This window comes from Chenopodium album, chromosome 14 (assembly GCF_948465745.1).
Source record: "Chenopodium album chromosome 14, dcCheAlbu1.1, whole genome shotgun sequence".
NCBI classification, from domain to species: domain Eukaryota; kingdom Viridiplantae; phylum Streptophyta; class Magnoliopsida; order Caryophyllales; family Amaranthaceae; genus Chenopodium; species Chenopodium album.
Genome location: NC_137847.1, coordinates 10,645,257 through 10,663,870, shown reverse-complemented (window position 1 = coordinate 10,663,870; position 18,614 = coordinate 10,645,257). Strand labels below are relative to the sequence as shown.

Below are 18,614 nucleotides of genomic sequence, written 5' to 3'. Positions count from 1 at the left end.
GTATATAATTTAACGTAATTTGTTAATTAACGAATTGTTTCATAATTTACAAATTGTGTTTAAAGAAACTTGATTTTTAATGCTTTACCATAAATTCCAACACTATATTTTAATGAAAACTTGCTGTAATTTAGCCTTAAAACACTTTAATCAAAGGTTTATACCATTATATATCATAATCCTTCAATAATTTATAAATCTGAAAATTGGTAAGAACCTAGGGTTTCAAAAATTGGTGCGTTTTAATTAAAAATATAATCTAAAAATTAATTAACATAATACTCATAATCAACATCAAAAATCAAATCACAAAACTCATAATTAGTAATTAGATCTAGGATTAAATTGATTTTTTAAAACAAAGTTTTAATTTTTTTTTGTTCGAAAGAGGTGGCTGGCCGGCCACCACTGCCGGCTGCCGCCATCCGTCGGTTAGTGTTGTTGGTGGCTAGCGCCGGCAGCCCACTGGTGGTGGTGGTGGCTGGTGGTAAGGGGGAGGCTGAAAAGGGGAAGGGGAAAAAGAGAAAGAAAAAGAAAAGAAAAATAAAGAGAAAAGGGAGAGAAGTTTACCTTGGGTTTCTCGACTCTAGGCAAAGTTTGATTTGCCTCATGTATTGAATATTTATACCCCTTCTCTAGAAACCCTTCTCCTTAAACTTTCCTCTTTTAATTTTCCTAATTCCCTACCTAATAAAACTTTACTAAAATAAAACTTTTCTTAAATTAAATTCCAACTTAATTAAAATAATTAATTAAATAGACTTTCCTTTTGTAAATATCTCCAAGCTTATTTAAAATAAATAATTAAAATACCTTAAATAAAACAATTCAATTTAATTAAATACTTGTCAAAATACTTATTTTAAATACGTATAAAAATACAAGGTATTACAGTCTACCCTCCTTAAAACAAGTTTCGTCCCGAAACTTGGGAAACGAAATTCAAAGTTTTTCCTTAATTAGTATAATATTGCTGTACTTTTTGTTATACCTTTACCTTTTTGTGTCTCATTGAGAATACAATAACTCAAAATACTCGATAAAATTGTGCAAAAAGCACAAAAATAATTGAAAATATAGGGAAAAAAACACGAAATTCTACTGCATTCTACCCCCCTAAAAGAAAACGAGTTACGTCCCCGTGGCTTCCTCATATTCTTGGTTAGTCCATAACACTTTTACAATCTTAACATTCTTATTGCGTGTACTACGCACTTTGGTCTAGCTCAACGGTTTCAGGTTGTAGCACATGGGATTTATCAGGTATGTACCTTCTTAATTGAGACACATGAAATACATCATGCACTTTGCTTAGCTCCATAGGTAAGGCCAACCTATAAGCTACTTTGCTTATCCTTTGCAGTATTTCATATGGACCAATGTACTTTGGGCTCAGTTTTCCTTTCTTTCCAAATCTCATTACTCCTTTCATTGGTGATACCTTTAATAACACCTTGTCACCAACATCAAACTCCTCTTCTCTACGCTTCAAATCTGCGTAGCTCTTTTGGCGATCTTGAGCTGCTTGAATCTTGGCTTGAATTTCCCTTACTTGCTTTACTGTATCCTCGATCATTTGAGGCCCTAAAATCATTGTTTCACTTATGTCGTTCCAACAAATTGGACTACGACACTTCCTCCCATATAATGCCTCAAATGGAGCCATTCCTATGCTCTCATGATAACTATTATTGTAGGAAAATTCAATCAAATCCAAACTATCCTCCCATCCTCCTTGGAAGTCTATAACACAAGCTCTTAACATGTCCTCCAAGGTTTGAATGGTTCTCTCAGTTTGCCCATCTGTGGCAGGGTGAAACGCTGTACTCATCTTAAGTGTCGTACCAAAGTTTTCCTGTACGCTTTTCCAGAATTTTGAAAGAAACCTGGAATCTCTGTCGGACACAATATCCTTTGGAATTCCATGTAACCTCACAACATTCTTGATGTAAGATTTGCAAGTTGCTCTATCTTCCAAGTCTCCTTCATTGGTATAAACACCGCAGATTTTGTAAGTCTATCCACCACTACCCAAATGGTATCATTTCCACTCTTTGATTTTGGAAGGCAAGTCACAAAATCCATTGAAATGCAATCCCACTTCCATCCAGGAATTTCCAATGATTGCACAGTTCCTTATGGCCTCTTGTGCTCTATTTTCACCTTTTGGCAAGTCAGACACTTTGCTACAAATTCCGCAACTTCATTCTTCATTCTAGGCCACCAATACACCTTTTTCAAGTCTTTATATAGCTTATCCCCTCCTAGGTGCACTGAATATGGTGTATTGTGTCCCTCTTCCATTAGCTTTCTCTTCACTTCCTAACATTTTTGAGGTACACACCATCGACCTTTATACCTCAAACTTCCATCTTCATGAATCTTGAAATCTGTAGCTTTTCCTTGTTTATTTTCTCACAAATCCTATCCAATTTCACATCTCTTACTTGGTTTTCTCTTATTTCATCGAATATAGTTGGTTGGATAGTCAAGTTTGCAAGAATGCCAGCTGGTACTCCCCATTCTACAACTTCTAAGTTCATTTTACTCATTTCCCTACATAACTCATCAGCCACTATCAAAGTATTCAATCCGTGACTGGTCTTATGACTTAAAGCATCTGCAACTACATTTGCTTTCCCTTCATGATACCGTATATCCAGGTCATAATCCGTCGTATACTCTAACCATCTCCTTTGTCGAGAGTTCAAATCCTTTTGAGTGAAAATGTACTTCAAGCTCTTATGGTCTGTATAAATTCTACATTTCACTCCATACAAGTAATGACGCCAGATCTTTAGTGCAAAGATAATTGCAGCAAGTTCTAAATCATGGGTTGGGTAATTTACTTCATGGGTCTTTAACTGCCTTGATGCGTATGCAATTACCTTCCCATTTTGCATAAGCACACACCCCAAACCATTCTTTGATGCATCACTATACACATCATAGATACCACTATTGTCTGGCAGTGTAAGCACCACTGGTGCTGTAACCAGCTTCTGTTTCAAGAGTTGGAATGCTTCTTCACACTTATCATCCCACTCAAACTTCTTGTCCTTCTTTATTAGAGTAGTCATAGCTTTAGCAATCTTTGAGAAATTTTTCACAAAACGCCTATAATATCCTGTTAGACCTAAGAAACTCCGAACATCAGACACTGTTTTGGGCGTAGGCTTATCACAGCTTCGATTTTGGCTGGATCTACTTCCACGCCATCCTTAGACACAAAATGACCTAAGAATGCTACGTTTTCCAACCAAAATTCCCACTTGGAGAACTTTGCATAAAGATTGTTTTCTCTCAGTGTTTGCAGAATTGCCCTCAGGTGTTCTACATGCTCTTCTTTGTTCTTTGAATACACCAGTATATCATCTATGAAAACTACTACAAACTTATCCATAAATTGATGAAACACCCTGTTCATCAAATCCATAAATATTGCCGGAGCATTTGTCAATCCAAATGGCATCACTATTAACTCATAGGGTCCATATCTCGTCCTAAAAGCAGTTTTAGGAATGTGTTCATCTGCAATCCTCAACTGATGATATCCAGACCTCAAGTCAATCTTAGAAAACACGGTTGCGCCTTTCAACTGATCAAAAAAATCATCAATCCTTGAAAGTGGATACTTGTTCTTTATTGTCACCTTATTCAACTCTCTGTAATGAATGCACAACCTCATGCTTCCATCTTTCTTCTTTACAAACAGAATTGGTGCTCCCCAAGGAGATGCACTCGGTCTGATGTATCCCTTGTCTAACAAATCTTGCAGTTGCTCCTTCAACTCACTCATTTCTGCAGGTGCCATTCGATATGGTGCTTTGGATATTGGTGATGTTCTTGAGACTAAGTCTATAGTGAAATCAATTGCTCTCTTGGGTGGCATTCTAGGGATCTCGTCCGAAAACACATCCAGAAATTCATTTACCACTTATATATCTTCTGGCTTAGTTTCCTCATCATGATCCATGTTTCTCACACTACAAAAGTACACTGGATGCCCCTTTTTCATGTACTTTGCCAACTTTAACACAGATATCAACCTAGGGCATTTGGCTTTGCCATGCATCCAATAAGTCACTGACTCATTCTCACTTGTGTTCATTTTCACCTTCTGCGATCGACAACTTATTTCTACATTGTACTTGCTCAACCAATCCATTCCTAGGATGACATCAAAATCCTTTAACCCAAACTCGATGAGGTCAGACTGAAACACTTTCCCTTCGATCTCTAAAGGTACATTCCTAAAGGTTTTGGTACAATTCACTACCCCACCCGTCGGAATGGTTATTGGTAAATCTACTGCTTCTACTGTTTTCAAACAGTCTTTAAGTTTCGAAACAATTCTTTTCGAAATGAAAGAAAAAGTTGCACCGAAATCAAATAAAACTTTAACAGGAATAGAGTGGATAGAAAAAGTACCAGTGATGACATCTTTCGTGGAATCAGCCTCATGCCTACTCAACACATTCAATTTTCCTACAGCTCCACTTTTCTGCTGATTGTTCCCATTGCTGCTGTTATTGTTATTCTTTGCTCCATTCTGCCGCGCTCCCTTATTTCTAGTGAAATTGTTGTTCTTTCCCTAAAAGTTCCTTTGGGTCCCTCCTGAATTATTATTCTGCTTATTCCCATTAGAACCTTTGGAGAAACACTCATACTCTCGATGTCCCAGCTTGTTACAAGCACGACAAGTAACCAAGTTACCCTCACAATCTTTTCCAGGATGGTTATTCTTGCACCTCCTGCAAAAATAAAGCCTCTCATTTCTGTTATTCCCTTGGTTATTGTTTCTAACCCCTCCATTGAAGTTACATCCCCCTTGACGACTGTTACCTTGGGAATTGTTGTGGTTGTTGTGGAAGTTATTGTTGTCATGGTGGTATTTTTGCTTCTTGAAGTTGTTCTGGTTACCCTGTTGGTTCCTAGAGTTTTGTCCCACCTCTTTCCTCATCTCTTTCACTTCCACATCATCCAGTTCCTTCTTTTTCTTCAACTCCAAAGCATACAAGTGTGCAGCTCTGCCATACACCTCATCCAAGGTTTTAAACATTTGTCCACATAACTTCACCTGTAAATCAGTAATCAAACCACTCTCAAACTTCCTAGCCTTTTCCTTCTCCGTAGAAATAGACTCTTCAGCAAAACTAGACAACTCAATAAACATAGTATTCAATCACTGGCATGCCCTCCATCTTGAGGTTTGAGAACTCCTCAGCCTTTTGCTTCTGTAAGAAGCTAGGGTAAAACTTATCTCTTATTTTCTCCTGGAACTTAGTCCAATTGAATCTAGGTAGCGCTCTAATAGTTGTCTCATTTTGTTGCCACCAAAGATCAGCTTCACCTCTCAAGTAATATGTAGCACAACCCACCTTAGAATTCTCTGGGCATCTAACTGCCCCAAACAGTTTCTCAAACTCCCTTAACCAATTTTCCAATATGGTAGGGTCAAGCTCTCCTTGATAGGTTGGTGGTTTGCTTTGGGCCACCTTCTTGAAAAGTTCACCCTGAGCATCCCCATTGTTGGTTGAATTCCTAGCCAACTGCTGGGCTACAACTGCCAATTGTCTCACAACCTCATTCAAATCACCCCCATTATTACCAGAATTACTTCCCCCTACCATTTTGCTTCTCCTGAATTAAGAACAGGGGTCTATATGAGAAATTACTATGGTTAGCTCTCAAGACATACACTTATCTATTACTTAACACCCTTGGAATATTCACAGTAAAATTTGAAGCTAACAAATTGGGATAGCAAAAGCTAAAAATTCCTTAAATTTGTAGCTTTGTCAATCAATTATTGATTGCTAATCAACCATGCATTTAATAAAGCATCACATAGATAAATAAAAATAATTCCCACAGATCCCCGTAGCTTAACAATAAATTATTGGAATTAATTTGCTTGGAATTTGGCTATTGGAATAGTGATGTGAAATGAAAGATTTTGGAAAATAAAATGAATTTATTTATTAATAATATAAATAATTTTAATAAAGAAATAAATAAGATTTTTTTTTATTAATTAAAATGAACTGGAATTACCAAAATAATACTGAGTTCTAGAAGCTTATGTACTACATAAGCTCACTGACTCAATGTGGTCATGACACTTATTAATTTAAAACTGAAATAATAATAAACTGTAATTAAAACTAATTATTCATAACGAGGAAAACTATAAAATCTAATCCTTTCGGATGCTGTCTTTCTTGTCTGCTGACTGATTGTAGCTATCAAGGTCGAACTCAGGATCATCTTCCTCATCCATTGGTTCAGGTGACTCTGGTTCAGGTTCTACCTGCACGAACTCTTCCTCTTCCTCCTCATCAGAAGAAATTTCTATAATGACTGGAGTTGGAGGTGGATTTAGATTAGAAATTTCCATGAGTGAACTATCTTCCTCCCCTTGCTCTCCATTCCCTGCTTGATCACCCTGTGAAGAAGAAGAAGAAGAAGAGGAACTCCTCGACTGTTGACTAGGAGAAGGGGGATTTTACCCCACTGGATTTTCGAAATAATAGTCATGAAATGGAAGGTGAAGTTATCGACAATGGGCTTTCTCGACCCTAACAAGATAGGAAATCAAAAATCTGTAATCCGGGTACCATTGTCCATAATAGTCCCTATATTTGTAGTAGTTCGGGATGTCCCCTGGTAAATAGAAATTAGAAAATTTGGATTTGACAGCATAATAAGGAGGCTTATCAGGCAAGCAACGGACAATCATAGCTGAAATACGATCAGGGCTATCAAAAACTCTGTTCTTAAGACATTGCTCCTGTAGGAACAGTAAAAGCGAATCTTTTGAACGTAATCATAAGGATGTTCATTAGGTTTCTTAGTGAGAGTGCCTAGTTCAGTGTATCTGCTAGGGAGATTCGGCATCCTATAAAGGAAAGACTTAGAAAAGAATTGCCTTTCCCAAAGAAAACAAAATAATACAGTTCTTGCATGAAATAGGTTCAATGTTCAATCAAACAATTTTCTTATTTCTAAACACATAAATGCATATCCTCGAGAAATACATTCATGATTAAACATTTACAACCTAAATATTTAATGCATACAAGAACATGATTATTTCTAATTTATATGCCCAAATTCTTTCCTACCCATTCTCACCAACATGCTATTAAAAACTGTAAACACATAATATTTACCTTAATCCTTGCTTTCCTGCAAAATGAACGAACTAAAAAAAAAAATATTTTTGATTCCTTTTTAATTTAATTTTCGAAATTAAATAGGAAAGAAGACCAAAACTTTCGGCCCTCCCCCCTAAAAATATTTTCGGACCTTCCTAAAAAAGGTCCTTATTTAAAAAAAAAAAATTCGGACCTTATAAACAAAATTTTTTTTTCGGTTTTTAAATTTAATCAATTAAATATTTGATCTTCCCAAAATAAAATAAAATAATTCTCTAAAAATTTTCACCAATAAATAAGTACTTGGCCAAGTTTAAAATTAACACACTTTAAAACAAGTTTTTGGCTTTAGTGGTAATAAAATCTCAACCAAAGCTCCCAGATACCACTTTGTAACACCCTAGAAATTCCTTTCTTTTAAAATACCTATTTTGTCCTGTTTAAAACTTTAAATAGGAATATCTAAGACATTACCGCCATCGTGAAAACGGTTAAGGCAACTATCAAAGACACACAGCGGAAGACTAATTTCAAAACCATTCAAACCAAGTCAACTTGAAAAGTCAATTAACGAAAGTAAAGTCAAACCAAAGTCAAATGAAGTAAAATATGATCAACCTACAACTTGGAACCATCGTAGGCCCTTATTAAAACCAAGCCAAACTCAAAACCTTTGCGTTAGCCATGCATAATAATAATGTCATAAATAATTAAAGCAATAAACACATCATATACTTATAGAAACTAGCATGATTCGCTCTTCACTCATACCCATTCATGAATATGCTTCGTCACCTGAAAAGCTTCTCTCTACTTGTTTCCACTACCCTCCATTAAAAATGGGTCATCATAGGGCCAAGATAAAGACAAGGCCAACAAACATACAAAACACACAATCAACAAAGCTGAGTACATAAGTGTAATTAACACACTAGCATACAATTCCCTATCAATACACAACTTACCTCGTTGCACCTGTTTTCAAGCATACAACCATCAATAAAAGTTCTCACTAGACACTACATAATTTATTTAATGTTGACTACACATCGAACGGGTTTTAACCTCCCCCAAATAAATTGAGGTTACTGACACGGGAGCTAACCGTGTCAGCATCAAAAACCACTCGTAAGTGGCGGAATTCCTGTGCATAATAATAAAAGGAATGTACATCGTCCTGTACTCCAGTAGAAGTTATGGTTAAATATAAAACCCCATAACTCCCCCCATATGTTCATACTCAAGGTACATACGTTCCAAGAGTTTTGGTGCGTAATCTTTTTCACTTTACGTTATTTACAGATTATTAAACTTGGTGATGACTCTCAAACCATAATCATTCAATCAACAATAATTAATCAAACAATCAAATATACCAATTTAATTCTTGAATAATTAATGACCACATAATATTTAATTTTGAACCCTTTTTAATTCTACCTCGGTGCCAATGACACCTTAAACGCATAAAGCGCCACAAATCCTATCCCTCAGTGTTAAAAACACCTTAAGTGCACTAAGGCACCAACATACAATTTATTCCTCGTGTACTAAACGCTTATATAGCTCGTTCCTCATGCTCTCTAACATGCCACAAATAAATATGTGGTTCATAAACAATATTCCAAACTATAATTTTCCATCCAATAATCCATCACAAATAAATCATGCTTCATAATCCAATTACCAAAAGCATCCAAGTCATAATTTCCATTCCAAATCTAGCATGATACTACTTGTAATCAATTAAACACATTTAGCATGCTACTACATTAACAGAATTATGCTAAGTACGCGAACGTACTTTGAATACGATCTTAATATCGCCACAATTAATAGAAATCACTCACTTCGAAATCTCCTACAATTTAAATCATAAAAGAGTATTAAAATCCTCTCTACACAAATTTCCAGCAATATATACTATTATAAAACCCCTCATAACTTAATTAAAATAAGCGGCTGAAATTATTTTTAAAACATCATACTTTAATCCCAATTACCGGGTAATTAAAATTCCTTAATGGCCTGTTTGGATATGGGGATTTCATTTGAAATTCTCATTTGGGCCAAATGGCCTGTTTAGATAATACAAGCATTTGGATTTGTATTTGGGTTAAATCCATGCAAATCCAACCCTTTACAAAATTAAGTCCAGCTCAATTACTTTCAAATTTCATCTCACATATTGTCATTTCAAATTCTTTACTTGCCCCGATTTTCTCTCTCCTACTCTATTCCCTTTCTCGATGCTCCAATCTCCTCCATTGAAGCAGCTCGATTTTCTCTCTCCTCCATTGAAGCAGCGCATGTGAGCATCCATTATTATTGAACCGACTTGTGAGGTATAACCTTCTGAACTAATCGAATATCAATTTCATAATCAAGGTTTAAGGTTTATCGATATATAGTTGCTGCTGATTGTTTTAGCCATCTTTTTGTTCCTTTTATTATAGAAATAGGTGATTTATGTGGTCAATTTGTGTTTTTGATTTTAATTTGTTGTTTAATTTGCAATTTTTGAGGATTTTTCATAAGCGCACTTTAGGTAAATCAGAGCCCATGTTCATTTCAATGTATAAATTAGCTGAATTATAGATGAATTTTGTGAATTAATGCTGTTGCTTGATTTATTCATTGCTTGATGAATTTTGTGATCGATTTGCTTGATTTGTTTATTGTTTTTGCTAATTGATTTTTCTTCTATCTATTGAATGTGAAACTGAGATATAAACTGAGCCTATGGATTTTGTATTGTTGTGTCTCATTACAAATAATTTGCTTCTGCGATTGTTTTATGCCTTGCGCGATAATGATGGTATATGGATACTTTGTTTCGTCTTCTGACCATTTGGTAGTGACAGTAAGACTAAAAATTTACCCATTGACAACAATTTTTATCATTATTAATTTGAAACTTAACATGGGAATTAATTGTTTAGTGATGAATCTATTCCTCTGGGATTTGCTGAAGTTAAGTAGATTATTGACCGACTGCTGAAGCTTTCATATGTAATTCCATTTTTTGAATACTGTTCCTCTGGGATTTGCTGAAGTTAAGTAGATTATTGATTTGCTTGAGTTGTTTGAAATTTGGCTTCACTAGATAAACTCAGTTTAGTTTACTGTCTTATATCTGCTCCATTGTTACTTTCTGGTTTGACACTTATAGACTTATAGTCTGGAATGAATGTTTTAGGATGTATGATTTGAATATACAAGAGTCATGTAAGCGCCCAAGGGATGATGATGATGAAATGGACTTAGTTGTGATGGTTTTAGGTTTTATTATGGTAGTAGTAGGAGCATGGTATGGTAAGAAATATAGATTAAAGGAGATAACATGGAATGAATCCGAGCGTTCTAGAACAAGAGCTACATGGATGAACACTTTGAGGAATGGTAGGATATGTCGAGAGCAATTACGTCTCGATATACGTCGTTTTGAGAAGCTATGTCATGTATTACAAACTAAAGGTGGGCTAAAGACCACGAGAAATGTCACGATAAAAGAAATTGTGGCTTTATTTCTTCATACCCTTGCCCATGATTTGAAAAATAGAACAATGCAAGCCCTCTTTGCACGATCCAGAGAGACTATTAGTCGTCAATTTCATGTAGTTCTTGCATCCATGCTCAAGTTAGGGAAATAGTACATCAAACAAGTTGATCACACTACTAGTTATGTTGATGATAATAAATGGAAGTGGTTCGAAGGTGTTATGGGAGCTCTGATATGACTGTGCCAATTGAGGATCGACCTCGCTATCGAGATAGGAAAGGGAACCTTAGCACTAATGTACTAGCCACTTGTGATCCTAACCTTCGATTCACGTATGTGCTACCTGGTTGGGAAGGGTCCGCATCGATCCTCGTGTCCTTCAGGATGCTCTTCGTAGGCCTAATGGTCTTAAAGTGCCTAAAAGTAAGAACATATATATATATATATATATATATATATATATATATATATATATATATATATATATATATATTTTATTATTTTGTATAAAGATTGGGTTATGTGAGTTTGAATGTATAATTAAAATATTAACATTCTCTGATTGCAGATAAGTATCTTCTTATTGATTTAGGATATTCTAATGCCGAAGGTTTCGTAGCTCCACCATTTAAATTTGTGGAGAGGAAACACTCTACAAATGAAAAGGAGCTTTTTAACTTGCGACACTCATCTGCTCGAAATACCATTGAAAGGGCATTTGGGTTGTTAAAGAAGCGTTAGAGCATTTTAAGAGATTCTAGCTTTTTTCCAAAAAAAATTCAAGTAAGAATTATCAATGCTTGCTTTATCCTACATAATTTTGGGAAGAAAACATGGAGGAAATGAGTCTTATGCAAGAGGTGGACCATGACTTGATAAATATGGAAGCAATAGATGAGGAAGAGGAAGACTGGTTCTGCTGTTACAAATTTGTATGACTTTCTTTCTAGCTAAATTAGTTTCTTTTGTTAACAGGAAACGCCTGTTGCATCTGCGTATCAAAACAAATGCATCGAGAATTGGGATGACATTTGTACCTTGTTTGCACCTGATAGAGCAATAGGAGATGGTGCTGAGCAACATGAAGAAGCTGTTGCAGCAATGGAGAATGAAAATGATAATGCAAGTACATCAGAAACAGCTTCCTGAGATTCAAACAAAAGGTTAAAAAAGGATCGTCTTGCAGATGCTATGAGTAGCTTTGCCGAATCTTTCAAGGAGTACGTGAGTAAATCAACAAGGCCAACTAGTCAAGAAATCTACAAGGAGGTGTCTAGTGTACTTGGAATATCTCGACACCAAGTTTTGAGGGCGGTTAAGAGATTCCTAAATGGCACCCTCGATGAATTTGACATGCTGAAAAATTTACCCGATGATCAAAAATTAGATTGGATCATTTTGTGTATAGATGAGTAGTAGTGTTGTAAGTTTAGCGATAATTAGAGTTAAGTTGGAACTTAGGTATTGAAATTTAGAATTTGGAATTCCATTGTTTCCCAAACAACAACTAGAATTTGAAATTCTAGAATTGAAATTCTCTTATTTCCCAAACAAGTATTTGAATTTGAAATCCTAAATTTGAAATTATCATATTTCCCAAACAAATGATTTGAATTTGAAATGTAGAATTTCAATTTCGGAATTTGAATTTTATTATTTGAAACGAAATCCACATATCCAAACACAACCTTAAACGAAATGGTGCTTTTAAGTAAATTACCTTAATCTGTTCACAAGGCTTTGAAGACTCAATAGTCTCCACAATGTCATCTTGTGACATATCACTCATATCTTCCTTCTTTTGCTCATTCACTCCTCCGATTTCTTTTTAAGATTCATAACTAATATGAACAAAAGAGTAATTATTAAAAAAAAAAATACTCGTCAAACTATATAAATTGTGAAATAAATTAATGATTTTAAAAAAGGCAACCTGTTTTCATTCTTCTGCTTAGTCTCTACATTGTCCTTGGCAGGGGGATATAATGCATTTAATGCCTTAGCGACCAGATCTTGAGATAGATTAACAGCCTTAATCTGCTTAGCAGATTGAAACATATCTCGTGCTTTAATATAGTTGTCTAAAGCAGCATCAAAATCATTTTTTGCAAAATAATGATCACTGCATCAATAAAACAAACAAATCAAAACCTTGGCAATTGATGTAAAGAAATTAAATTAAACCAATCAAAACATTTAGTTATTTGTTTATGTTTAGGCTTTGTTATGATTCTATCTAGATGTTGAATTATATAACTGCACCGATCCGTGAAGATTTAGAGAGCTGAAAAATTGATCTCATTATATTAGTGATATTTTATGTTCGGATTATGACAAAAGTAGCAAAATTATTGTTGACTTTGTTAAGAGAATGAGTCAATATTAAAGTCCTAAATCTGTCTAAATTCTAGCTAGATAACTCAACAAAATAATCATCATGACTAATCAATCAATTAATAAAGATACTATATGCTAATAAATTATAAGAATTTTGTATATGACATAGTATTTAATATGTAGCACATAATATTATTCAGATGTAAAGGACAAAAAAGAGAGAGCCTTACCCCTGCATTTTGCGAAACAATGCAGAATCCTCCTCTTTGTATAACGGGTGACTATGATATTCATTTTATGATGCTCTTTCGGCAGCTTTAAATGCCTCTTTTAAAAGAAATTAAATTAAATTAGCAAAGTACAAGAGATATAAAATTGAATGATAATGATGAACACCCTTACCGTCAAATTTTTCAAGATCTATCAAAACATTAGCCTTCTTACACCATAGCATTGCGTTCTTTGTGTCTTCACACAAAGATTTGTCAATATCTTCCAACTGCATCTCCTTTTCAGCCAGAGCAATGCATTTATTCCTAGCAGCTTGTACAATCTCTTTACAACTTTTAAGCTCAAACAAATCGTATGCTTATGTATACTCCTCCGCTGCATAGTTATATTTTTTTCTGTTCACGGTAGTGATCACTGAAATCAAATAAACACACAAGTTAACATAACAACAATGGACAAAATAGGTGACATTGTACTCCTAATAATTCTAGAGCAACAATTCTTATAAATAATGCTAGAGCTCTATATACATAGATCCTATATATTTTCAACATTTAAGAGCAATAATAATTTCCCAAGTATACATTGCAATGGCCAAATAGCGATCAAACTAACAACAATGAAGTGGTAAACTTTTCGTACTCCAAAAAAACTAACCAACAATAAAAATAGTGAAACACACCAATTACACTAACTATAATTTAGAGCAGCATAATAATAGATAACAAAAGTCCTACCCATTCAACTTGTGCAACAATGGATGCGTTTCCTTTCTAGGGTGCTCCAAGTAGTTGTATTCCAGGGCTTTCTTGGCAGCATCAAATCCCTCTGATAGAAGAAAATAGATAAGCAAGTTACTATAGTGATAAATATATAACAATACTGATCTTATAATCTCAGACTTACCCTCAACCAGTTTAGCATTATTTAACAAAATTTTGGCCTTGAGAAACCATAATGATCCATCAGGTGGACTTGCAACTATTTTTGTATTAATATCGTCCAAGAGATTAGAGAAAATAATCTCTTTCTTCGTCTCTTTTATTATTCCCTCTAGCATCTCAACGGCCCCCTTAACACCGGACTCAAAAATCACCTTTAATTCGCCATATTTCTTTAGGGCTTTCTCATATTGTTTTGTTGCACGCAATTCATCACTGCAGTAAATAGAAAAATAAATATAAAACTAACCATCTTCACTGATACTTAAACTCGAAGAACCATGCATGTGCTATTATGCTAATATTGGGAAGAAAAAATTGATAATGTTCTGCAGCAAAAGAAATCAACAGAACTTTGAAAAATAGTAAACTCTTCATTCACCAATAAAGAAAACAATAACTAAACAATTATTGAACCATCATACGTAAAATGATTAAAAAACACAAGGAGGAAAAAAGTATTACCCCTCTAATTTCATCTTAAGTGGATTAGAATCTCTGACACTTTTAAATGCATCTTGTTCATGAAGCTTAAGAGACCTTGCTTGATTAATCGCTGAAAATGTCTCTATATAAGGAAAATCAAGTTAGCAAGTTAATAAAATAAAACAATACTATTAATAAGTATATAAAACTCAAACTTACCACTATACAAATCACGAACCCATGGTTGATTACTCGCCAAAAATTTCTCTATATAAGGAAAATCAAGTTAGCAAATTAATTAAATAAAACAATACTATTAATAAACATATAAAACTCAAACTTACTAACAAATAAACCAAGTCTTAGTAATGCAGCAGCTCTAGTATACCAACACCAACCTTCTCCCGCCTTATTTATGGAATTATCCAGATCTAGGTCCGCAGTAACCAAATGATCAATGCTAGTGCTTGCACCACGCCTATAACCACAAACATCAAATGAGAAATGGTGATGATAGTGATATTGAATTGCTATTTGTAAATCCTTAATTAAGAGTAATATGGTTAAGATGAGTTCTAAAAGTGCCATATACCTTAGGTCACGACATTGAGATTCCTGTGGAGGTACTTCAATAGCCGCAACTAGTGAGCCAAGAAGCTCATTGATGCTCGAGTTTGTGTGAGAGGAATTTGACAATTCTTTTACAACTGCAGAATGTCAAAACAATAAATTATTACCATTCAAAACAAATGGAGAAAAAAAAGAAAGAAAAATAAAACTGAATAGAGAATATTAAATAGCTTTGAAAGGCTAAGGAAAATAATATTAATTATCCTTCTTAATTTCTGGAATAGATTTCTCCATATAAGCAGATGTTTTGGAACGATAGCATCACAACTACATACAAAATTTCAAACAAATAATAGTAAGACACAAAGTCTAGCTGCTTACATTTTTAAATGATGTTTAAAAAAAATATTAAATTAAACCTTGATGAATCATCCATTTTCCTTAACACAAGTAGAACAGTGGAGATTTTGAATGTACGGATAAAGTCAACATTGACTTTTGTTTGTTGCATCATCACAGACGAGTCAATATCAGACGAGTGAATATCAGAAGAGGATACGAACTGAACATATATATAAAAAAATGTCAATATACATACAGAGTTACAAACTTACACTACATTGAAGATAAGGAAAATCACACTTACCAAGACAGCAATGTCAACCCGCAATGCTCTATTCATCAGTCTAGGAACATACCTATAATGACTCTACAAATAATAAAAAATTATATTAAATATACACATATAAATGATACACAATACTAAATAAAGAATATTCAAAGCACTTTAAAATTTATTCAGCATGTTCCCTATGTAGAATTTGATGAGTTTGCATTGGCTTCCTTCTATCTTCAAACTCATATTTGTTAACAAATTGTCAAGGAAGTTCTTTGATTGACAAGGAAGAGGGCATCTAGCTAAAGATTGTCCTAACAAGAGAGCACTCACAATTGAAAGATATAATCAGTTCAAATTAGAGGATAAATCATGCACTCTTTTGCTTGTTGATGAGAGCAATCCCATTGTTGAATCCAGCCATGATGATGATAACTATAAAGAAAAGAATGCGTATGCGGCTATGGTGAGGATAAGGATAATACGCTGGTTCTTAGAAGGTCATTACATGAGGATGAGCCACAAAACGCCATTCAAAGGGACCAACTCTTTAGAACAAGAGCCAAGGTGAAAGGTAAAACTAGTATTCTTATCTTTGATTCTGGTTCTTGTACTAATGTTGCATCTCAAGATATGGTTTCAAAGATTAATTTAACTACAAGAACTCATCCTAATCCTTACAAGCTTAATTAGTTAGATGATAATTCTAGTTTGTTTGATAAAAAGCAAGCACTTGTTTCTTTCTCTATTGGTAACTAGATGAAATGTGATGTGATGTTCTTCCTATGAGTGCTTGTCACTTATTATATGGGAGACCATGGCAATATGATAGAGGTGTGAAGCATGAGGTACGTTAAATTGAAACCACTTGATCCTAGGGGTAAAAGGTCTCAAGCTCAAAAGAAAGACAACATCTTCATGATATCTCAAGAGTGTGAAAGAGCTATAGAGGAGAATAAAGGTGATGCACTTATACTAATCATAAGGGAGTGTAGTGTGGTTTATTCTAAGGCTATCAATGATGAGCATCTTAAACTGAAGAGTTTGAAGATATGTTTCTTAATGAGCTTCTTAATAGTTTACTTCCACTTAGAGGTATTGAGCATGCTATCGAATTGATTCCTGGTTCTTCCTTACCATATAGGTGCAATCCACAAGAATCACAAGAGTTTCACAAGCAAATCCAAGAGTTGATGGATCCACAAGAATTACAAGAGTTTCACAAGAAAATCAAAGAGCTGATGGATATAGGCTATGTGAGAGAATCAATGAGCTTTATGGCCGTTCCTGCTTTGTTGATACCTAAGAAAGATGGAACTTGGAGAATGTGTATTGATAGTACGACAATTAACAACATTAAAATGAAGTATAGATTTCTAATGCCAAGGCTTGAAGACATGCTTGATGAACTCAATGGCTCTCAAATCTTCTCTAAAATCGATCTAAGGAGTGGCTACCATAAGATAAGAATTCGCGAAGGAAATGAATGGAAGATAGCCTTCGGCTATATAAGTGGTTAGTGATGCCTTTAGGACTTTGTAATGCACCTAGTTCTTTCATGAGACTTATAAATGAGGTACTAAGACCTTTTCTCAATAAAGTTATTGTTATTTAATTAGATGATATTCTTGTTTATAGCAAATCAAAAGATGAACATTTACATCATTTGAGATTTTTATTTGAAAATTTGAGAGGGGTTAATATATATATGGTAAATTGGAGAAGTGTACTTTCATGGTGCCACAACACTTTCCTTGGTTATGTAACTCTAACTCATTCATGTCCATCTTACAAAGGTAGAGGCTTGTTCTTCATGGCTTGTTCCTAGCACTATTCACGAAGTTATAAACTTCCATGTTCAAGGGGTTTGCTACTCTTATGTCACCTATTACTGAGCTTATGAAGAAGGGGAACAAATTGGTATGGTCCAACAAGTGTCAAGAAGCATTTGAAGAAGTCAAGGAGAGGTTGTGCAATGCACCAATACTAGCTTTGCCTGATTTCACACCAAAGTGTTTGAGGTAGAGTGTGATGCTATTGGCGTGGGGATTGGGGCTATCCTAGTCCAAGAGAAACGTCCAATTGCCTATTTTAGTGAGAAATCGAATGGTGTCAAGCTCAACTATTCAAACTATGATGGGGAATCTTATGCAATTTTGAGAGCACTTGATCATTGGTCTCATTACTTAAGACCAAAACCTTTTGTGTTGCCTTCTGACCATATTAATGGCCAACAAAAGCTTAACTATAGATATGCTAAATGGATGGAGTTTCTACAATCCTTCACTTTCAATTCCAAGTACAAAGAAGGCAAAAAGAATGTGGTAGCTTATTTTCTTTCAAAGAGGGGAAATTTTGTTGCTACAATAGAGTCAAAAGTTCTTGGATTCAATTTGATTAAAGACTATTATCATGAAGATTTCGATTTTAAGGAGCTTTTTGAGAAGCCAACACAAGACTTTATCAAGCAAGATGGATTTCTCTTCAAAAGGAATAGGCTTTGCATACCAAAGTGCGAAGTTAGAGAGCTACTAATAAGAGAGGCGCATGGTGGAGGGATTGCTGGTCACTTTGAGGTTCATAAGACCGTTGACATATACAAGAACACTCCTATTAGCCTAAGATGATAGGACATCTATACAGAGCACTTTTGATATATGTATGTATACTCCTTTACCTACTCCAAACATACCTTGGGAAAATATGAGTTTAGACTTTATTGTTGGATTGTCTAGAACTCAAAGAGGCAAAGATGTCATCATTGTTGTAGTTAATAGACTCTTGTAATGGACTGACTTCAGATAAGACTAATGTAATTAATGTAATGCAAT

General features: G+C 34.6%; 1 protein-coding gene and 1 pseudogene across 1 annotated transcript; both read left to right on the top strand.

Annotated features, from left to right (window-relative positions):
* Positions 1-10,360: 10,360 nt before the first annotated feature.
* On the top strand, positions 10,361-11,811 carry LOC145577765 (uncharacterized; annotated as a pseudogene).
* Positions 11,812-16,835: 5,024 nt separating this feature from the next.
* LOC145577764 (uncharacterized) lies at positions 16,836-18,410 on the top strand. The gene is made up of 2 exons (XM_081635215.1): positions 16,836-17,298; positions 17,809-18,410. The coding sequence occupies exons 1-2, from the start codon at positions 16,836-16,838 to the stop codon at positions 18,408-18,410; spliced, it is 1,065 nt and encodes a 354-aa protein (XP_081491341.1).
* Positions 18,411-18,614: the final 204 nt, after the last annotated feature.

What these genes read in the sequence shown, in the direction of transcription:
- LOC145577764 (XM_081635215.1), top strand. Translation starts at nt 16,836, where the DNA reads ATGTTTCTTAATGAGCTTCTTAATAGTTTACTTCCACTTAGAGGTATT. An exon ending in AGCCTTCGGCTATATAAGTG is followed by an intron (nt 17,299 to 17,808) that starts GTTAGTGATGCC and finishes TGTTTGAGGTAG; the next exon opens with AGTGTGATGCTATTGGCGTG.